The 18,369-nt window shown below is 53.0% G+C and overlaps 1 protein-coding gene across 1 annotated transcript; it reads right to left on the reverse strand.

Moving 5' to 3' along the window:
- Window positions 1-5,038: 5,038 nt before the first annotated feature.
- On the reverse strand, window positions 5,039-7,079 carry LOC119346821 (splicing factor 1-like). The gene is made up of 5 exons (XM_037615957.1): window positions 6,695-7,079; window positions 6,244-6,600; window positions 5,832-6,150; window positions 5,607-5,714; window positions 5,039-5,526 (listed from the first exon to the last, which is right to left on the reverse strand). Exons 1-5 carry the CDS (start codon window positions 6,890-6,892, stop codon window positions 5,432-5,434), a joined length of 1,077 nt encoding a protein of 358 aa, XP_037471854.1. The 5' UTR covers window positions 6,893-7,079; the 3' UTR covers window positions 5,039-5,431.
- Between the last annotated feature and the right edge of the window lie 11,290 nt (window positions 7,080-18,369).

The raw sequence follows: 18,369 nt of genomic DNA on the forward strand, positions 1-18,369 counted from the left end.
TAGGACACCGTCAAGAGGTAGAGTTACTACGGGCGTTACAAGGAAATGTCATTATAACTACGCTTGAAGTCCAGCATTAAGTCCCTCGAATGTTACAGCTCCCACGTCGCCTCTTCAACTTCCATGTCCGAGTGTTGTGAATGAGGTCGACTGGTAGAAGCGCGTCCGAGTGGCTAGACTATAACCGAGTGGATATACAAAAGTGTGCATCCGAATACGCCTATGGTTCGGAGACCTTCCAACGATGATGTGGGGCCCTAGGCTGGCCCTTAAATGTTAGGTCCATGGCACTGCCCCTAGTAGGTGACCCCATCACCGGCCGAGGGAGCGCCGCCTGCTGCACGACCGGCTGAACACGCCTCCTCACCGCATCCAACCGGCTTCAGACTGCCCCACCTACCTCCATTGAACCCGCTCGTGTGCCGAGAAATCTACTTCAGCCACACGTTCGTTTGCCAGCCGGCCGGTATTAAACACAATGTCGGCTGGCTCCTCGTGTCTGCCCGTTATTTAAACGAGGCCAGACGCCTGGCAAGAACTGCACCACACCTCCGCTCCCCGTCTCCTCCTTGCACCATATTTTGCACACTTTCCATGACATCCGGCGAGCAGGAAGAGGGGTACTACGGCATAAAAGAAGGTTGGGTGGCCTGTCGAGCCTGCCTGTTGCGAGCTAGGAAACTCGCTGCTCCACCTCCCTTCCCACCCTAGGGCGTCAGTACCATGGGCGAGGCTGCAGGTGGGCTAGACAAGATGCATGCCGCCGCTCCAAGCTTGCCCCTGGTGCAGCAACTCACCGCTCCAAGCCAGATCGCATAGGAGTGGCCAGTTGTTCCACGTCGACACGTGGGGGAGCACGATGGCACATACACCATGGATGTTGTGGCCGCTATTGTGTCATCACACTCTTCCCACACCTAAGGTCGCGCCATGCGCCGCAAACATTAAAAAAATCGCACCCTGTCGGCGGAGGCGGCCAGCACGTTCGTGGCCGCCGCTCACACCAAGGAAAATTAGGCCATGGGAGGCCACCGCCGATTGGGTCCCATGTTGGCTATCGCCATCGTGTCGCGTGCATACATAGTCGATGTCTTGCCCGGTTCAGCGCAGACCATCGACGACCCCCACCTCTGCTTCACGAAAGTGGAGTAGGGCACTCTTCCCCTCCGGCTGAAGCATGGCCACTCCGAGGAGCGGCGTGACCGGACATAAGGAAAATATGGCGGAGGCGGAAGCCACAGAGGGTAGCCATGTCGTGGGAATGGGGATCCGCCGCGACCAGCATTAGACTAGGTGATTAGTTGAAGTATGTCCGAAATTATGCCTCGAGAGTTGGACGAGCTCCGCTTTTAGTTGGAGTATGTCCGAAATTATACCTCGAGAGTTGGACGAGCTCCGCTTTTAGTTGGAGTAATTCCAGTTTATATGGAATCCAGCGAGTCCGCACAAATTTCGTTCAGTTAGTTCAAACAGTGGCTGAAATTTATGCGGGACGGCATTGGATGGTTGTTTCCTGCATTATTATCCGCGCAATGGCCCCCATTTCTACGGACGGATGCAGGAGCAAATTTGTGGTTCACCGTTGGAGATGCCCTTATAGGTGAAGGGGTAAAATTGTTGGTTGCTGCAAGTTGTGGTTGACATTTTAAGTACTCCCTCTCTCTCAGTTTACAGGGCGTCCCCTAAGTCATCAATTTGACCAATCTAATACAAGTCATATATTATAAAAATACACCAATATAAACTTCAGATGTTCTATTTTCAAACAGTATATTTTTTGTGTTATATAGTTTATATTAGGGTGATAAAATTGACAACTAGGTATATGCGTAGGACTTGTACTCGCTCCGTCTAGGTGAGTAAGTCATCTTAGGTTGTGCACCATGACCAAGGAGGAGGTGAAAACGAGAGACCTTAATGTTTATTTTCTAATTAATAGCATTGCATGCAATTAACTAACCACTGCATGTTGTGTTTAGGCTAGCCATAGTGGGGTAACTTAGGTAGAAACTTAACACATCCCAAGATAATTTTGCTTATGTGGCATGTATTTAATGAGGAAAGAGGTGTTTGTGATAACATAATATGTTACTGTAATATAGCATTTTCCGAGGCAAAATGAGTCTATGAACTAATAAATGAAGCCATCTATGATACTACTACTATGCTTCTTTGCATTATGAAGATAGTAACTTAGACTAGTATCATATGCATGATACTAGTATAAGTTACTCCCCACTATGACCAGCCTTAGTAGTCTCAAGTCATTAAAAGCATGCACACCCCTTTTATTGGTTGATATGTCAAGAAACAAGAAATGAGGTAAAAATTAATGCACCGCGCCTAAGTGTTTTGGGGTTATTTGACTTTCGTAAGATGACTTACACACCTAGACAGAGGGAGTAAACCGAAACGGAGGAAGTAGAAGTAGTTGGGCTAGTGTCAGTGTGGTCGTATTGAGGGCCGTTAATTGGTGCTGGGGACTGAATCTTGACTTTACCCCGGGAGCAGAGGGAAGGTTCTGATGTGAGTTGTACGTTGTGGGGAAAAATATCTTCAGGATTGACATGTTCTGGAGTTCTTAGAGCATTACTAGTAGAACCCTCAAACCCTCAAACCCTCATTAGCGTTTTAAGGGTCCAAAAATGATTTTTTTTGTGCACTTTTACGGGTTGAAAAACAGGGGCAAAGATTAGAACCCTCAAACCCAACCCTTATAACGGAATATTCCCCATGAACGACGTTGTCGTTGCGCGCGGGAGGTCGACAGGGTGGCCGCCGGCGACGGGGGCGACTAGCAGCGGCGGTCGCGGGCGTGGGTGCGGGAGTTGGGAGGATTTTTCCCTCCCGCGCGAGGATAACCGCCAAATGAGGGTTGGGGTAGGTTTTGCTCCCCAACCCTTATTTTTGAGGATTGGGAGAGGATTTAAGGGTTGGACCTTTAAAATTTTTAAGAATTTAAGGATTAAGGGGTTCTAGTCTACGGCTTTTTTTCGACGAAAACGGTAAAAAAGCAGTTATTTTTAGGGGTTTGAGGGTTTGAGGGCTCTACTAGTAATGCTCTTACGTTTTCATAGTACTCCTATAAGCTGTGGTGCATACATCGGTGCTTCTCGTTCGTACTGCCGCAATAATTAGCTGACCAATACTCTGAACTATTCTTGTGATATGTGAGCGATTTTTTTTTTTGCCGGAATATGTGAGCGTTGCTCCTAGAATAAAAAAACTTTCATAAGGTTGACATCGGCCGTTGCATATCTATCAACTCTGCTAAAAGTCGACTTCGGCGGTCGCAAATCTATCAACAACTCTGCTAAAAGTCAATCTTACAGAAAATATCGCTCAATGGCGACAGGAAGTCGATTAATCTAAGTGAACCGGACTGAAAATGGAAATACAGGAAGACTTCTGGTGCCACCAGTGTAGTAGCACCGGTGCGGTACTTAGCAAGAGTCGTTGTACAGCTAACCTAAAAGCGGTGGCAGCCGAGGAGTTTTGAGTACGTAAGTTGCAGTGCACCCACAACGCATCTCCCGTCCCGTGCATCAAACGTGCGAAGGAGCCCGAGGAGATACGAGATGCGCCGGTGGCGGTGGCCCTCGCCGCACTTCAACACCGACTCATCCTCCTCCCTCCCCACCGCAACGGCTCAACGTGACGACCCACATGGCCGCTGGTTGCGCGCAACCACCTTTCCCACCGATCACGAAGCCCCAACTCCACGTCGCCGTTCGGCCTCGCAACCCCACTCTCCCTGTGTATTGTTGGGCAGCAATCGGCATACGAGCATAGGCCACACCCACGCACCACCCACACAAGTTGGCGCACCGCCCTGCGCGCGGTCGTGCCTACCACCACCCCAAAACACACCGTCGTCAAGCCGGAGTCACGGCAGCGGCGAGTAGATAACCGCGGGTTGGGTACCGTGCGGTTTACCCTGCTGGAAAAAGCGACAGGATCATGGTAACAGGGCCCGAGGCGATGGCTCCTTTTCGGGCTCCCGCCGGCGGAACCCGAGGAGGCCGCTTTCTCTTGGAAACACGCCTTTTTTTCCGGCGACCGATGGATGTGCGAGCCGACCGATGGCAGCCTTCGAATTTAAAAACCGCGGCGCAGCACCGCACAGTACACACCCGAAGCGTCGCAGCGAAAAAGAAGCCAGAGCTTTGACCGGATCAGGCAGGGCCGAGGACGCATGCGACCAAAGCACCGCTCTCACCTGGCCGAGAGATGCGCTACATGCGGCCCAGAGGTATTGCGATAAGCGGTGGGGTTTTCATTTATACGGTGCAATTTAGGGTCCGGAATTCCGGATACGTCCCAGGGGCCATTAATGGCACGGAAAGCTCAGTGTGATTGGGATCGGGATTCGGGCCAGCGCCGGAGCCACCCGTTCCAGCTATGCCCACGCTGGATCGACCGTCCGTCCGAGCAAGCCAGCCAAGATTAGGAGAGGAGGCCAGAGGCGTTGTTTTCAGACGGTGGCGCGGAGATGCAGATCCCATGCCCCACCACCGTCGCAGATTCTCAGGCGGTTGGGCGCGCGCACCGGACAAAACTGTTCTTCTCACATGCTGTCACGTACCACGCCACAGCCGCAGAAGCATAGCGCACACATGACACCCCGATTAAGATAAACTCTAGTGCCCCTCAGATGCACAAGGGGAGAAACACCTTGATTAAGATATGACACGCATCATTACCAAATAAATGAGACCGCCATACGCTTCCATTCATTCCGAGGACAAGTACAATTCTATAATTAAATTTATTATTATAAAGCCGAGCCTAACTTTGCGGCTGTTGCCGCTAAAGCAACGAACGAAATGAAATACTACTGCAACTAGCTATTACAGCAAAAATCAACAAATCCTTTCTTTTTCGTCATAAGCAACGAACGCCCTTATTCATTCATGGAGCCCACGGCAAAGCTTCAAGCGCAAGCCAAAGGCTGCAAAAGGGGGGAACAGAGAGGGAAACCTTAGCTGGATGTGCGCTGGGACTCCTTGGCAAAGCGGCAAAGCCATGGACGGAGACGGAGAGATAACATGGGCCTTTTATTTCTGCTCCTTCAAGATTAGCCACATTTCACTTCCAACATTATCATCTATCATCTCGCTTGCTACAAACAGCTAACACATCTCTCTCGTCTCCGGAAGCACCCCACTTATTGTTTCTAACAAACCGACTACTAGACATGGATTTCTTGTTTCTTCATCCATCTCCACCGCTTATCGCCGGCACCCCAAAACCAATGTGTCACCAATCCAAAATACACACCTGCTAAAACTGACGCTGCTAATACTGCTCTTCTACTTCTATTACTAGGATATGACCACTACAACCTACTACAAATTACTGCTGATACTAATTTTTATTTTTGAGATTAAACGGAGCCAAGAACGCGGAATGTTCCGGCGGGAGACTGGGTTCACGAACTGTGGCAGAGCGCCGGTGGCGCCGAGGCCTCCGCAGCTCGCATCTTCTGGCTTGCGAGCATGGCGTTGCTCCGACTGATCAAGGCATCTGCGCGACAACAGAGCTCGCTGTCAGATTAACTTGCCATTAATTAACACAATTAAGCTAGTTCAGGATGAGATGTTTACCATGATCAAGAACGATGCCGCCGGCGTAGCGAGGCTGGGCGCCGAGGTCGTCGAGGTTCAGATTCAGAGCATGCACGACACGGGCGGGGACAAGAACCGTCGAGCAGCCTGCAATGACGCGAAAAACACCAAACAGGAAGAATATTTAGCCACCAACGACGAACGCCAGCCCGGGTAATCAACAACCAGAACGGCCAAAACAGGTGTTACGAGGGGCACACGCACCAGACTTCTTCCTGGCCTCGGCGGGGGCGCCGGCCGGGCGCGGGAGGAAGACGCCGGTGCCATTGCGCTCGCGCTTGGCCCCGGGCGGCGTCAGGAAGACGGCCCGCATGCCAGCGGCGGCGGGATGGGTAGGGTGGGGTGCAGGCGTATGCTGCAGCTGCGTCTTCAACAGCGGCGGGAACGACGCCGGGCTCAGGTCAATAGGAGCGGCGCCCGCCCTCTTGGCTGCCGCGTTACGGCGCACGCCCCATGCGGCGGCCGCGGCCAGCTGCCGGTCCCTCTGCTGCTTGAAGAGCTGCTGCTGTTTGAGGAGATGAAACTGCATAACACAAACACAAAACAAAGATGTTAAAACCAAGAAATCTTCAGGTAGGAGACGCATAACAAGAGCGCCATGCAACTGAGAACTCACCCTGGCAGCCTGTATCTGGCGCTGCGTGATGAGGTGCGCGAACGGGTGGTAGTACACGCCGCCCGCGGCCGTGCCGGCTGGCAAGGGCACGTGAGGCGGCGGAGGAGGAGGCGAGGCCTTCCGCGCAGGCGGCAGAAAGCCACCGCCGCCGTGTAGGCCGTAGGGGTTGGCCGGCGCCGGGATGCTGTTGACCTGCCCGGCTGCCTCGTAGAGGACGTCCCACGGGTCGGCCGGCTGCTGCTCCAGCGGGGACGACGGCGGCGAGTTCCCGTGAGACGCGCCGCTGTTGGGGCTCTCCTGGCCCGACTTAGGCAGCCCACACAGCGTCGACTTGGGCGACCCTGCAGTCACCTCCTCCTGCCAAACAAAGAAGCCAAGAGTCAGGAACCGGCGCAGGTACTACGCATAACAAACCACGCAAACAGAAAGATTGAAGGAGCAAGAAACCAACCTTGGCAGGCGTGACGGCGAGTTTGTCACCGCCGAGGAGGCCCGCGAGGCGGCGCGAGAGGCCAGCCAAGCTGTCCTCCTCATCACTCTCGCTCCGCGCGGCCACCGCCGCCTTCTCCTCCTCGGAGAAGAAGTCGTCGTCCAAGAACTCGTCAGGAAGAAGGAACTCCTCGCCGCCGTCGGACCACTCCACCGCCATTTGCTCCACCTTGAAGAATCCTCGTCCGGGCAATCCGAGCGAGCGGGCCGGCCGTCGAATGGAAGGCAGAGGAGTGCTGTGCTTATCAGCGGAGAGAGGTGGGGGGTCGTGGGACGGAGAAGGAGAGGAGAGGGAGGGGAATGTCGATGGGCTTCGGCGGGTGCAAATGCTGCTCTCCCTCTCTCTCCGATGGGTTTATAAAAGAGAGGCCAGCGGCGAGATTTGTGGGGAAATAATTATTTTCCTTCATTAAGGAGCTCTCTTTTCTTTTTTAACCTGCCGTGCATGCATTTGTGAGTGGAGTGAGCTGTGCCTGTGACGATGCGTGTGAACCGTAGCCCGGTAGGCTCAGCTCGCATACTAGTACCTCGTCTGCACACAATTTCTGAAGTATATTCTGACTTTTTTCTTCAGAATGAATTGTGCTCCGAACTTTTTCTTTTACCCACTTTTTTTTAAAATTATTTACAAATTGTGCTCCGATTAATTGCACGGAGCATGTTGCACTCTGCCTGCTGTAATCTATCGTTCTAGATCTGATATACAGTAGTAGCATTATAGGTTACTATTATTATTATTAGTACATTTTATGTGCGCCATGTCAATGGCATTCCACCCACTCACCAGATAGTTAACGGTAGCTGAACCCACTCTACAACCAAATCAGAATAGCGGGAAAGGCAAATTTTCTTCCTTCGTCAGGCACTGACCTAAACCTAAACCGAAACTAGTGCAGTGAGCGCCTGCCGGCCGGCCGGCCAGTGCCGCAAGTGCAACTGCTCTGCTCTGGCTCAGGCTGGTCAGGCTGGTCATAGTGGGGAGTAACTTAGACTAGTAACATGTCTATGTTACTACCTTCATAGTAGGTAGCGTCATAGGTGTGGTAACATAGTTGCCTTCATTTATTACTTTGTAGACTCATTATGCATTGGAAACCGCTATGTGATGGTAACATATTATGTTACTCTATTTGCCTCTCATAGATATGTTACTCTATCTATTTGCCACTAGATAGTGGGAGTAACATAGATAGTAACATAAATGCCACATAAGCAAAATTGGTGATGTGGCAAGTAGTTAACGAGGAGAGAGGCAAATAGAGTAACATAATATGTTACCATCACATAGCGGTTTCCAATGCATAATGAGTCTACAAAGTAATAAATAAAGGCAACTATGTTACCACACCTATGACACTACCCACTATGAAGGTAGTAACATAGACTAGTAACATATATATGTTACTAGTCTAAGTTACTCTCCACTATGACCAGCCTCAGCCGAGGTTTGGTTTGATGCCATTAAATTGGGCGGGAGTAAAGAAGCGGCGGGAGTTTTTGCGATGCGGTCACGAGAATTGCGTCCAATTCCTCTGAGCGAGGGAGATTTCTCTAGGTAGGCTTTGGGAATTTAAGTTGTGTTCTTTGTACTGCTACAGCGCATTAAAGTCGCGGGCGCTTTAAAGGCGGGTGTGCTGTGGTGTGGTATACGGAGTGGAAAAGGGAAAGGGCGTGGGTTGATGGCGTGATGTCGGGTACGGGCTCGAGTAGAAAACTGGCGAAATGCTGAGCTGCCTGCACCCGGTGGAAATACACGGCGCGCGCCCGGTAACCTGCCGCTGTAAAGTGAAGTGGAGTGAAGTGGGCGGCCGATGCGATCCGGTGGAAGGTACTGTACGTACTTGCGTTAGACAGACAGCAGTACTGTACTGGCGGTCGTGGTACTGGCCCGGCTGTTCATGGCGGCGCCGGAATGGGCGTGACCCGGTAACCCGGTGACTGTGAGACGGCGCTGGTCGACGCGGTGGGGCGGTCGGCGACGAGTGCCCATCCGCCGCTTGGTGACCGAACTTGTATTTTTTTTTTCCTTCCTTTTCACATATTAGAGAAATTCTACTCCAATTTACGGGCTTTTCTCGACGGCCGCCCAGAGCCCTCTCTTTTGAGAGCTCTGGATAAGGACATAGGCAAACGGGAAACTGTAGTATAGTACGATGTGCAGCGCCGGCCAGTTGCCTAGGCCGGACCCCACCTGTCATCGGCCTGCTGGGGCACCGGAGCCGGGCTCTCGGAATCCTGTGAATCTCTGCGAACCGGACGCCGGAGATCCCCGCACCGCAACGGGGGTCCCGTGGGCCCCACCACGCCGCTCTCACACGCGGCCAACCTTGGTTTCGCTCTCGTCTGCCGCTTCGTTGGGCCTACCCAACCGCTCCCACCGACGGGGCGGGTCCTGCCAGGCTGAGGGCCCCCTAACCTCGCGGACGCCAGCCAGGAATTATCATCTCCAGTTCATTTACCCCTAAAAGAAAATCTCCCCCGTGCCGCTCCCGCAAGCGGCCCGGGAGGAACCCTAAATCGTGCCGCCGCCAGTCCTCCCGCCCCGCCTCCCCTCTCCCTCGCCGCCGCCAAGGGACGACGTCGGGCAAAGCCCGGACGGGTCGGCGGCGGCGGGGTTTCTCCCCTCCTCTCCACGCTCCTGGCGGCGCGGGACGCCAGATCTGGCGCGGAGGTCCTCTCGCCAGCGTGGTTCGCGTGTCGGCGGCGGGCGGGGGTGGCTCTGGCGAGGCACGACGCGCCCGTGGCTCTCGTCTCAGCGGAGTGGCACGGCCTTGCTCCGGGTGGCGCGGGGCGAGCTGGCGGCGTCTGGGTCGGCGGTGCCTTGCTCCGGGCGGCGCGGTGTGGCCTCGTCCGGCCTGTGGCGCCGTGGTGGCGCCCCTGGTTGGCGTCGGGTCGGCTGGCAGGCAGCCCTCCCATGCGCGGATCCGTGGCTCTCGGGCATGATCTGGCGCGTTGGATGGCTCCCGGTCGGGGTGCTGCGGGAGACTGTTTCACTACGGGGTGCTCGACGGCGGTCCCCTGGATCTGCACGAGGGTTGCAACAGGTGAGTGGATGTGGGTGGTGTGCTGACTTCGTCGGAGGCGGCAGCGCATGCGCAGCCATGGAGGCGGCGGCGCTGCGAGGCTCGGCTAGGCAGGGCCTGGCGAGCAGCGGGCGCCCGACCACCTACGTGTGAGGCGGCGGCGGTGATAACTCGGTGAAGTTGGCGTCGAAGTGTGGCTGATGGTGCGGGTCGGGTCCATCTGTGTGGCAGCCCCTAGGTGCGGGTGAAGGCCATCGCGACGGATCTGATCCCCGCATCAATTGGTGGTTGTTGCAGTTCCTGGTGTGCTGAAGGTGGTGGCTTGAGGCGTGCTTCCTCGGCAGTGATGTGTGGCTCCGACTGCAAGTGGCTGCGGTGTTGGCGGTGAGAGGCATCTTTCGGGGCTGGCCGGAAGCTTGGTGGCGTGGAAATGTGCAATGCTACGGATGGAAATTCTGTTCGGCCTTGGTCGGACCGGCGTCGATGGCACCCGTGGGTGTCATTCCCATTCCTGGAGGTGTCGCCGAGGGTAGCATCATTGTCCATGTTGCCTTGTATCGGCAACCATCTCCGGGGGCGAAAGCCTTGATTCGTAGGATCGGCACGATTGAGATGTCTTTCCGACGATGTTTCTCTGTTGGGAGCTTTGTGCTTGGAGATAAGAGGCCCTATGTTGCGCTCCTCTGGCGTGCACCGCTGCCCGGATCATTCTTCTTTGGCGCTATGTACGGTCGTCGCTGGTTCTACCAAGGAAGCTAGATTTGCTGTTCTTCGATGATCTGCGGCGTCGGTCGAGACGCGGCGATGATTTCGGTTTTGGGTAGGCTCTTGTATGTCATAGTTTGTAGTCGTGTGTGGTTTTCTTTGTTTGTGTCGGGTGTGGAGTTGTGCTACGCTCGTTGTTCGCTGCGAGAGATAGATGTGATTGTATGGCTGTATTTCTCTCCTTCTATAAAGATAAGGTACGCAATTTGCGTACCCTCAAAAAAAATCTCCAGTTCATTTTCCTCTCGTTCTTTTTTACGAAAATCCTCTCGTTCTTTTTTGGCGGGGAAATTTCCCTCGCATTTAGGCTGACTTTTTTTATTTGTTATAAGTACGTAAAACACGCCGGACTATTAGAGCATCTCCAACAGGAGGCCAACACGCGGCGCGCTAAAATTTGGTTTGCGGCGCGCCCGTCGTCAGATTTGACGCGTCACGCAACGCTTGCTCCAGCAATAGCGCTAAAATGCAGCGCGCGAGAGGAGCCGGCGAACACATTTGTTCTCATTTTGGGCACAAATTTCACACTTCTAACACAAAACACATGGCATATATTGAATCACAAACATCATTCCAACAAAATTTGTGCCCACAAGTTCATGCCCACAACTTCATGCCTGCAACTTTAAATTCATGCCCACAACATAATTCAACCAAGTTTAAAATGCAAACCAAAGGCACAAGAATCAAGCCTCGTCCTCGTCTTTGTCTTCATCATCATCTTTCTCCGATTCATCTGACTCCTCCGAAGACGATTCTTCCTTCTCCTCTTCATTGTTGCGCGTCGTATCCTCATCACGTGAAACTCGGAAGGTGTTGCCAAGATTTTCAACGGCATCTTCATGCGAAGGTGGCACACCGGCGCCCGGAGGTGCACCATGCTCCCAATGAGAGACGCAAAACTCATGCCATCCATGCCACCAATTCCGTCCAAGCCGCCCGGAGGTGCTCCAAAGCCACCCATGCCTCCCATGGTCTCCATGGTAGCTCCAAAGTCACCCATGGAACCCATGTCGCCCATGGTAGCTCCAAAGCCACCGATGACACCAATGCCACCCATGCCGCCAAGGCCACCGACACCCATGACGCCAAGGCCATGGCCACCCATTGTGCAAATCATGGCTCTTTTTGGATCAAAACTTCTTCACGGGCAAGATTGACATACTCCTTTTGCGCATCATTGAACAAAGATGTGTCCAAGAAGGACAAGTGCTTCTCCCATTCCAACAACTTAGCTCGCTCCTTCATGCCCACCTTTCTCTCCTCCAATGCCACTTTCCTCTCCTCGGCGACCACCCTTCTCTCCTCGGCCGCCAACCTCCTCTCATCGGCCGCGACATCTTGGTTCCTTGCCATTTTCCTTACCTCGTTAGCTTCTCTTCTTGCGCTGACAATTGCTTCCATAGCATTTTTAATCTCATCATCTCCTTTCCTCTTCTTTTTTTTGCATCTTTCTTCGTGCCATCCGGTCGTTTTGGCTTCGAGTATGAAACCGAGTTTGCGTTGGGGTTTCTCTTGCCATCTTCACTTGATGCATCCTCCTCCTCGTCATATTCTAAATCAATTGTTTGATTGCGTTTTTTGCTCAAATCCAAATCATCAATATCCTCACGCTTCTTCCATTTCTCATCATCCTTCAATACTTCATAGCAATAAGGCAAGCAAAATGGCCTTCCTTTCTTGATCTTCCCCTTCTTGGTCCTCTTCTCCTCTCATTTGAACAAGTTTTATGCAATATTTAACTGCATGAAAACAAAATAAGTTAGCACAAGAAATCACCACCAACAAGCATGATGTGAACACGAGGAATGATGAAATGACACTTACCCTATCATCATCATTGGTGCCACTTGGGTTCAACTTGTCAACCGCTTTTTGTGCGGCCGCCCATTGTTAACAATCCCTATTGATGGTCGACCACCGGGAGCAAAGTGATCGTGCGGAGCGGTCAATTCCACTCATGTTGCGAAGATCAAAGTGTTCTTTCATCCGGAGCCAATAAGCATCTCTACTTTGATCATCTCCAACGGATGCATCCCAACACGCCCAACCAAGTTTTGCATAGCACAACGTCTTCGTCGTTGGTGTAGTTGCCTCCTCTTCCTTTCGGTGCGTCGACAATGCCCTCACCATCCTCGTCCACCTCGAACTCATGGTCTTCAAAATGCATGTCATTGGTTTGAGACCAATGCGAATTGTCCGAGCCAACACCCATAGTTGACATGTATGCATCATCGTTCACACTACAAAGTATATAGAACAATGCAATAAGCTATCTATATGTATGCATTCAAAAAATAAAGAAGGAATTTTTTTTGATATTTCTTTTACCTCTCGGACATATCGTCGAACACATGGTGCGCGTCGGCCGCCGGCTCAACAAGTGAGCTCGCCGGCGCTTCGGTAGCCGCCGCGCTCGTCACATGCCCTGCAAGCTTCTTCCTCGGCGCCTTCGAGGTGTCGGAGCCGTCCGCCGCCTTGTTCTTCTTTGCGGATGTCTTGCCCTTCTTCGATCGTGCCGCATTTGGAAGCTTCGATGGGGGGTGCACGTGGCATCATCACGGCGGGGCGCCGGCGCGACATCGCCAGCTGCGGAGGTCATCCGCAACGGCATGAAGAGGCTGCGCGCGAGGCAGATGCTCGGAGGAGCTCCGGCGAAGGCGTGGCCAACGCTCCCAACGCTAGGGTTTGCGGCGGCGGCGATGAAGGGTTCGCGGGTGTAGGATGGGGTGAGGGGGGTGCCGGCGCCAGGGACGAATCCAAGGGGGGACGAGGGAGGGCTAGACCCCCCCTGACGATTTTGTTTTTACATAATAACGATCAAACTTTTGGTAAAAGTAGGTGAAAATAATGAACGCACGGCTAACTTCGCCCCCCCTAACCACGTGACGTGCAAAACTGTAAAGCCCATCTATAGCAGGCCCCTGCAGCAGCCCACAACAGGAAGACGAAGGACGTAATTAGCGTCGTTTTCTTTCCTTTTATTTACTTGCCTCCGATGCTATAGCTAAGGTATAGCCGCCGTCTAGGGCAGTTCCGTATTCAGCGCCATGCAATTCCTAAATCAAGATCTGATTGTCGAAGGGGGCAAGACGATCCAATGGATGCACGGACGGCCGGGCGGCCGCACAGCTAGCTCGGCGATGAGGCAAGTAATTACTCTCGATTCTCATTCTCTTTACTTCATCCTTGGCTTATATTTTGTAATTAGATTAATCTGTACCTTTAGAACTAAATGATTGGGACAACACAAACTGTATACGTAAAATTGTTATTAGGAAATATTCCTGAGTCCTGACCAATGAGATAAGATTTTGCATTGTTTATCCCTTCCAGCAGCAGAAAGATTTATTTCATTAGCATGTGAATTACCCTTTGTATTTCTTATATGTCAACTTTTAGTAAAAATGAAATTGTTCAAAGCCACCACATGTTTTGTTCTTTTGATGGAATCTTTCATTAACCTAAGCCACGATCATCTTTGCACAAAAAAAAAAATCCAGTGAGTCACCACACGGAAAACCTTGCCCCCCCCCTATGTTAGAATCCTGGCTCCGTCCCTGGCCGGCGCATGCGTCCATCGGGTAATCTCGCCGGCGCCGGCGCGTGCGGGGCGAAGATGGCGTCGGGGAGAGAGTGCGGCGCGAACTCGTGTGTGCCGCGCGCGAAAGCGGGCGCCCTAAATACGCAGCGCGCGATAGCGATTCGGACCGCGCATCCAACACTATATGCCGCGCGCGTAGTTATTACGCGCCCGCTGGAGACACACTAGCGATTGCGCGCACGCTAAAATGGATATTTTGCAGTGCGGCACTTATTTAGCGCGGCTGTCGGAGATGCTCTTACTCAAATGAATGGGTGGGAGGCGTGGAGGCGGTGATCGCAGGGACGTGCGTACCAGCCGGAAAGCGACCGTTCCCTTTTACCCTGCTGTTTGTTATCCCTGCGTAAAAGTTTGGCGGCAAAAGAAACCCCGCATGTTAAGTTACACTCGAAGCATCTCCATCGACTGACTGCATGGAAATGCTTTCTCCCTCCGACGAGCGACTGCATGGTTGGGTACTCGGGCAGGAAAAGAATATGCTACGTACACAAACCAGGTACAGCTTGCTTCTACGTGACGTATTGCTTGCTTGACCGAGCGTCGCTGCGTTTGCATTGCAGATTGCACCGCACCGCGGTGCCTATCCGCTCGTCCGTTCGTTCGTGCCATCGAGTGGCAAGCGCGCGTCGCAGAGCTCCAATGATGCGCGCGCCCGCCACCCTCGGACGTGTCGGATCCCCACTCGCTGCTCCACGTCCCGTGACGTCGGCTGCGACAGCTACGTCATTTCCGTTTCGGATCAACATCGACGAGTAGCTCGTGCCCGGATTATACTGTACTTGCTTAACTTAATGCACGCTGGTTAGCAGCATAGTTTTTTCTCTCCGTCTCTCTTTTTGGTAAGAGATAGCGGCGTGGTTTGTCTCCGAACGGAAATCCCGTCACGCATTGGATGCCCTTTCGTTGCTCCTTGCCGTGCGAGTGAGACGGCCAGAGCGGGACGTAGACACGTACTGGAGAGCAGGGACCCCGGTATTGTCCGGCATGCCGAGCGATTCAAGCAGCCAGAGCTTCGTAAAGGGCGAACGATTACATCGCGCCCGCCCACCGTGTTTTGTTTCCGCGCAAAACTCCATCAGGGAGGAGGAGAAAGAAAGGGAGGAGCGATGGTGGGAAAGGAATGCGCAAACAAAGACCCGACGAAAGTTTGAGAAGCGTTTGGGCGGGACGGGGGGTTTTGGCGTTTGTCTCCAGGCCGGCCTGCACGCTCCCGCTGCGCGCGGCACGACGGCTGGCGGCTTCTCTTTCTGGGCCTCGCTTCGCCGCTGAGGCCGGCCAGCCCCTCAATGGGCGTGGTTAAAGAATCGGGCTGTGTTCTCGTGGGACAATCTGTCCCCTCTGCGCTCGGTTTAACTGCAGAGATTGGAGTGCAGACAATGGCATGGGGCCGTTGGCTAGAAAAATCGAACGGGAGACTGGCTGGCACCTGTGAGTGAAGTGAGTGAGAGAGTGGGGTGACAGCGCAGGATGGTGTGTTTTGGAGATATTTATGTCGGCGCCAGGTAGATAAGCCACGGGAAAGCGGACGGTGGTTGGAGCAGTGTGCTCGTCTCGCTGCGGCGGTCGCGGGGCCAGCTGTCCCTGGTCAAACCTCAAACGCTGCTTGGCGCCATCGGGCCTCGCTTTCCCGCCATTTCTGGAGGAGCCTCGAGCTTTTCCCGCGCGAATGATGGCGCCTCCTTTGCGGTCGCGGGCGCGGGGCAGGGCGCGACGGTCACTCTCCGCTTGCTACTTCGCTCGCCGTTGCATTACACTCACAGCGTCATGGTGCCTACTGACAGCAATGTGGTGTATCAATGCGCACGCTATGCGTGGATGCTTGGATACGTAGCAGTAGCTCTGCCAGGGTTGTACACGGATGAGTCGAATTGTGCTTGGTTGGGTCATGCTGCGAACAGAGGATAGTTCACGTCAGTACTCAGGCATGGCCTTGAAAATCAATGTGGCCGGCAGAACGGAGCAACGGATAAAAAATCAGAAGAAAAAGGGTGGCCCGACTATTTACCCCTCAGCATATGTGCGCCATTGTACGTCCAAATCAATAAAACCGTAACTGTTCAAAAAAAAAAAAAACGAACGGCATTGATTTTTTGGATGGTACTAATCATACACAGGTACCATAGTACCAGAATGGTAGTACTACTGTTGCCAATGTTTACCCAAGATTCACGAGCTGGTTGCTGTCATTTTTTTCCCTCTGTCCTTGGCCGAAGGGATTTAGGATTCTGTATTGTTTTACACGAAAAAACAGAGGTCAGTCCCGGACTTCATTATCACGTGAAATAACAGCAGTGACGCCATAGGCCCATGATGTTTTTCTACCTGGAGATCAGAAGAAAGAAAACATGAAATCGTTGTGCATGTAGTCAACAGAAACAAGTAGTTGGCCACTTCACTAGCAGTGCAATCATTAGAGCATCTCCAGCAGTTGACCCCGAAGGAGAACGGGTGGCAAAATCGGCTCTGGGGCGGTTGGGCACCCAGCCGTCGCCCCCACGCGCCAATTTTGGCCCATTATTCGGCCCACTTTCGTCGAAAAATGGCCCGATATCGGCGCGAATCGGCCTATATTCGACGCGGTTCGGCGTGTTTCGGCGTGAATTCTTCATACATAATTTTTTTACCTTTATAGTTCATCACAGAGAATCAATAGAAATCAAATAGTTCAACAAATAGTTCAATACAAATTATATAGTTCAACAAACAAAAACTCTTATTTCATCACACGTCGTTCCCGGCGTCGCCCTTGAGCCTTCATAGGTGCTCCACCAGACCATGTTACAGTTGTTGATGCACCTGTGGGTCTCGAATCTCCTGACACATATTGAGGTAGGCAGTCCAGGTTGTCGGTAGCTGATGATCAACTTGGACAAGCGGACCTGCCTATAATATGGTTCTGTGTCAATACTGGCTCTTCCTGCTCGCTCTCAATGATCATGTTGTGCAAAATGACACAGCAAGTCATGATCTCCCACATTTGATCTTTCGACCAGGTCTGAGCAGGGTACAGAACAACAAAACAAATCGAGATTGGAGCACACCAAATGCCCGCTCGACATCCTTCTTGCAAGCCTCCTGAACCTTCGCAAAAGAAGGCGTTCTTGCCTCCTGGCACGGGGTTTGAGATAGTCTTCACAAATGTCGACCATCTCGGATAGATGCCATCAGCTAGGTAGTACCCCTTGTTGTAGTGCCGCCCATTAACCTCGAAGTTCGGCGGAGCAGAATGACCTTCAACAAGCTTGGAAAAGACAGGGGAGCACTGCAAGACATTGATGTCATTGTGAGTTCATGGCATCCCAAAGAAAGAGTGCCAAATGCAGAGGTCCTGTGTGGCCACTGCCTCATGTACCACACTGCAACCGCCTTTGGCGCCTTTGTACAACCCCTGCCAAGCAAATGGATAGTTCTTCCATTTCCAATGCATGCAGTCGATGCTTCGAAGCATCTCAGGAAATCCTCTTGCTGCATTCTGTTCTAGGATCCGAGCAGTGTCTTCCGCATTGGGTGTTCGCAAGTATTGCGGTCCAAACACTGCCGCAACTGCCCTGCAGAACATGTAGAAACACTCAATGGTGGTGGACCCGGCCATGCACCCATAGTCGTCGAGTGAATCATCGGGAGCTCCGTATGCAAGCATCCTCATAGCTGTTGTGCACTTCTGGATTGAGGTGAATCCAAGTGTGCCGGTGCAATCCTTCTTGCACTTGAAGTAGCTGTCGAACTCCCGGATTGGAATTCACGATCTTGAGGAAAAGCTCTCATCTCATCCGATAACGGCGCCGAAATGTTTTCTCGCCGTGCAATGGAGCGTCGGCGGAGTAGTCGGAGTAGAGCATGTAGTAGCCTTCCGGACGATGTCGGTTCTTTGCTTTCACCCGCCCCGGCGCCGAGCCACCTCCCGGTGGATATTCATTGCTCACGACCAGGCCAACAAGGGAGGCGAGCACCATGAGATGCTCCTGCTCCTGGATGTCGGCTTTGGCTTCCTCCTCCAGCAACACCGCGAGCGCCTCCTTGTCGTCCGAGTCCATTGCCGGGCCGGGCAGACAAATCGCCGAACACCTTCCGGGCGAGGTGAGCGCACACCTGCCGGTGTATAGCCCCTGCGCGGTCGGAACACCGGAAAAGTCGCCCGGATGGCGGTGGAGAGGCTGCCTCGGTGAAACCTCTTCCCTTTTCCAGCGGGGAATGGCCTATCTAGCTGTGGTGGGTGGTGGACGGCGCCGGGATCGGCAGGGTGGC

Source organism: Triticum dicoccoides, chromosome 1B (genome assembly GCF_002162155.2).
Source record: "Triticum dicoccoides isolate Atlit2015 ecotype Zavitan chromosome 1B, WEW_v2.0, whole genome shotgun sequence".
In the NCBI taxonomy this organism is placed as follows: Eukaryota; Viridiplantae; Streptophyta; class Magnoliopsida; order Poales; family Poaceae; genus Triticum; species Triticum dicoccoides.